Genomic DNA, 4,127 nt, shown 5'->3' with positions numbered 1-4,127 from the left:
TGGTCAATTGCAACGTGGCCAATCGGGACCGTGGTCAATTGCAACGTGGCCAATTGGAATCGTGGTCAATTGCAACGTTGCCAATCGGGACCGTGGTCAATTGCAACGTGGCCAATCGGGACCGTGGTCAAGTGCAACGTGGTCAATCGGGACCGTGGTCAATCGCAACGTGGTCAATCGGGACCGTGGTCAATCGCAACGTGGTCAATCGGGACCGTGGTCAATTGCAACGTGGTCAATCGGACCGTGGTCAATTGCAACGTTGTCGATCGGGACCGTGGTCAATTGCAACGTGGTCAAGTGAAAAGTCAAGTGAAAATGCTGGTCTGGTCGACGACGACGACAACGACCGGGACGAAGACGACGACCGGGACGAAGACGACAAAGACGTTTCTTAATCCAAAATTTAACATATCTGACTTTTGCATTGCAATACCTCCACTCCTGGAGCACGTAGGAGAAAAGTTAAAACACTTTTATTATGCAAATCGTACCCAAGCTATCGATTAAGCGCAGTCTCAATTTCGTCGGATCAGCCGTTGTTGAGATCCGAAAATCTGAGCGCCCGTCAACTCGTGTACTCGCGTAAACTTACACGGTCGGTCTCGCACGCGGGTACTAGCTACGCTTACACTTGGCGCGAGACACTACCGTGTCTCGTGATAATGGGAGGATTAAAAATTCTTTACTGGAGTAAACAGTTCAATGGGGGATTAAAATTCTTTACTGGTTGGGGGAGAATCTCTGTTGGAAATATAGAATTGCAGTTTGTAAATGTTGTAACTAACAAATATTTTAGAAAATGTCAACGATTTCTCTGTATTTTATATCGTATTAGCGCACATAAGGGCGAAAAGAGTGGGGGGAAAAGAAAAAATAATTTATTCTTGGAACAATGTTTTATTTATATTTTTAATGTAACAATATATTTTCTATCGCATTCTATCTTATTCTATATGAGTGAGCGGGGGAAGATGTAGGATTAAGGGTGGGGTAAGTTAAAAATTTTCCTGGGACTTCAACTAGTAAAGACGCCCTCAGAGTTTCAGTCGTCGCCGTCGAAATGAGTCGATTGCTCCGGTGTTTTCCAATACAGTGTTAGAAGAATGAATTACGTTCCTCTGGATATGTCGTCCAAGAAACAGTGTAACGCGTAAGTACCGTAAAGTTATATATAATATATTGCACACATTTTTCCACATTTAATTGTATTTTTCAAACAGTTTTAGCAATCGGCGTTACATGCCGTATGTTCCTCGAAGCAGTTATACGCCATCCGTTTCTCGACATGAAACTGTTTCGTGCAAGAAACAGCATGATGCGTAAGTACTCTGAAATTATTGTATATTTGTTCATACTTTTCCTGATTTACTTGTATTTATTTTACTTTATGTATTCTTTCAGTTCTGATAAACCTCGTTACACGCCTCGTATCATGAGCAGGAGATTCGCCCTGACATCTACCGCGTACAAATACTTGGATGTTGGAATCTGCGTGGTACCTGATGCATCCTATGTGGAATTCATTCTCGGCGACAATCGTGGAAATAAGATGGCGTTAAATCATTCAACGTGGATGGAATTTAACAAGAAACGTGCCGAAATAGAGCAGCTCTTCAAGTCAACAGACGCATCATCATCATCATCGGTACAGATTGACAATTTAGTTTTAGAACTTGTTAGAATGTACAATAAAAAAGTTGTAAAATTCACGTTAGATGACACTTGCATGTACATGAACATGTCAACTGTATTATTTTTACTCAATCTCGAACATTGTGTAGAGCATGTATATCGCAAACTGTCGAAGGATATAGAAGCTGTAAATGAAAGCTTCGATGAATTTGTGTGTTGTTTGCAAAGTAATATGACCAGTGCCGAGAGAGATGATGCAATTGGTATACTGTACGAGGTATATGATAAAACTTCTGTCATAGATTGTGAATTAATAGTTTATGCTGTAGATGAACTTATTGCTGAAACCTTAAAACGCGGTGATGAACGAAAAAAATTAATAATTGTATAATAAATCAAATTTTCATCCACTAACATTTTTTTTCTTCTGCTTCCTACCCATATAAGATCGAGGCGAAGATGTACACGTTGGTGTGGACATGTCGAGACTTGTTTGAACACGTCGAGACTTGTTTGAACACGTCGAGACTCGTTTGAGCACGTCGAGAGAAGGAGAAATATTACGGTTCGTATTGATGCGTGGATAGATTTTAAATCCTTTTAGCTAAGCTTATAATCGCACATTTCAAAAGAACGTTCAATATGCTGTAGATGAACAATACATTTTAAAATGACATCTATGTGAAAAGGATGGGGGTAAAATTTACCAATGGGTCGAAAAAAGGCAAAGAGGGGGTAAAAATATAATCCCACATTTCAAAAGAGAAAACATGCCGTGTGGAAATTTAAGCAGGGATCCGATAGGTTTTCCTCAGTTATTATTAGAATCCGACTGGGAAAACGTCTCACTTTTAAAAAGGATTCCGGTCAGTAAAACTTAAATAGGAATTCGGCCGGATTTACTAGCCGGATTCCTTGTTGAAATACAATCTTTCAGCATCGATATAACCTGACAATCCTGACATGTGCAAATGCCTGATTTCCTAACGAGGAACTGACCGGAAATTCTTATATTTCTCTAATAATTCAGCAAAACCAAGTTCTAAGTTAGAAAAACAGATTGGAATCCTTTTGGTTTTCATTTCTTGGGGAAATCTCATCGGAATCCAATAATAAGTGGGGATAAGATGGAGAGATTTCCACACGGGATGGTCAAGGGTTTGGGTCGAAAAAAGGCAAAGAGGGGGTAAAAATATAATCCCACATTTCAAAAGAGAAAACATGGTCAAGGGTCTGGGTCGAAAAAGATAAAGAGGGGGTAAAAAGTATATATTATAGGTTAGCTTATAGTTCCACATTTCAAAGTCCATCAGTCGAGTGAAGCAGTTTCAACGAATGTGAAAAGAGTGACTTGGGAAATATGTGCGACAACATGGATCAAGATCTGGTGGCGCGAGTCGACGAGGTTGCTACCATGGGCGGCTATTTCGCGTGGATTCTGCAATGCGACGAGTGCATCGCGAAACTCGAAGAACGTAGCCGTGCCAAGCGTCTAAGGCTGTCCATCGGCAATAGACACTCTCTGGTGGCGCAAATCGCGCGACTCGAGGGAGTAAAAAAACATCTGGAACGACGATTCGTACATTTCGGTGGTGGTGGTGATTACGCGAGTGTCGGACCTTCTTCGAGAGCGCAACTGTCGTGGCGCGAGATCGATACCGCGTTTGACAGTCGCGTGCTTACCGGTGTGGTGATTAACGTGGAGTACATCGAGCCGCGGAAATTTCTCGAGGACGCTCGCGATGTAGTGGTCGAGCACGTGCGAGACCCTATCGAGCGCTATAATTGTGTAAAGGTGAATACCGTGTTCAACGGGGAGTTTGTGGCGGGTGATAAACGTGCAAATAAAAGCATAAATACAAAAAACTATGAACTGTTTATTACAACGGACCTACAACTGTGGTACAAGTCGCGTGTAATCGATCCGATTCTAACCGAACTCGAAGAATTCCAGGAACGTGATAGCGGGTGGGCGCTGTCGCGTATACACAACATAACTATTAATGTGAACAAGTGCAATCCTATGCGCGCGGGATGCCATATAGACATGCCAGAAGTGGTGAAACGGAAGAAAGCAGTGATCAATGTACAATCAAAGGACAATGCGTGTTTCGCGTGGTCGGTGGTCGCTGCTCTGCATCCAGCTGAAAGGCATGTGGATCGAAAATCGTCGTATCCGCATTACAGCGAGGTGTTAAACCTGCGAGACGTTCCAATGCCAATGACATTAAGTGGTATTAAAAAGTTTGAACGGTTGAACAGTATTTCCATCAATGTGTACAGCATCGATGAAAAGAACAATTGCGAACACACAATCGTACCGCTACGAGTTGCTGACGAGAAGAAGGAGAAGCACGTGAACCTATTATATCTGCAAGATCAGGGGGGTGCTGAAGTGGGCCACTTCGTCTGGATAAAAAATTTATCCCGCCTCGTCAGTTCACAATTGAGTGGTAACCATGGGAAAAAATACATTTGCGATCGGTGAGTAT

At 42.3% G+C, this 4,127-nt stretch overlaps 1 protein-coding gene across 1 annotated transcript; it reads left to right on the top strand.

The window, feature by feature from the left end:
* Positions 1–1,057: 1,057 nt before the first annotated feature.
* LOC105571112 lies at positions 1,058–2,046 on the top strand. The gene is made up of 3 exons (XM_012028583.1): positions 1,058–1,153; positions 1,224–1,322; positions 1,405–2,046. Exons 1-3 carry the CDS (start codon positions 1,107–1,109, stop codon positions 2,024–2,026), a joined length of 768 nt encoding a protein of 255 aa, XP_011883973.1. The 5' UTR covers positions 1,058–1,106; the 3' UTR covers positions 2,027–2,046.
* The last annotated feature ends 2,081 nt before the right edge of the window (positions 2,047–4,127 follow it).

This window comes from Vollenhovia emeryi, unplaced genomic scaffold, assembly GCF_000949405.1.
Source record: "Vollenhovia emeryi isolate VEMERY1.0 unplaced genomic scaffold, V.emery_V1.0 DF941183.1, whole genome shotgun sequence".
NCBI classification, from domain to species: domain Eukaryota; kingdom Metazoa; phylum Arthropoda; class Insecta; order Hymenoptera; family Formicidae; genus Vollenhovia; species Vollenhovia emeryi.
The sequence above is the reverse complement of the archived record's forward strand: the minus strand, read 5'-3'. Positions and strand labels throughout refer to the sequence as shown.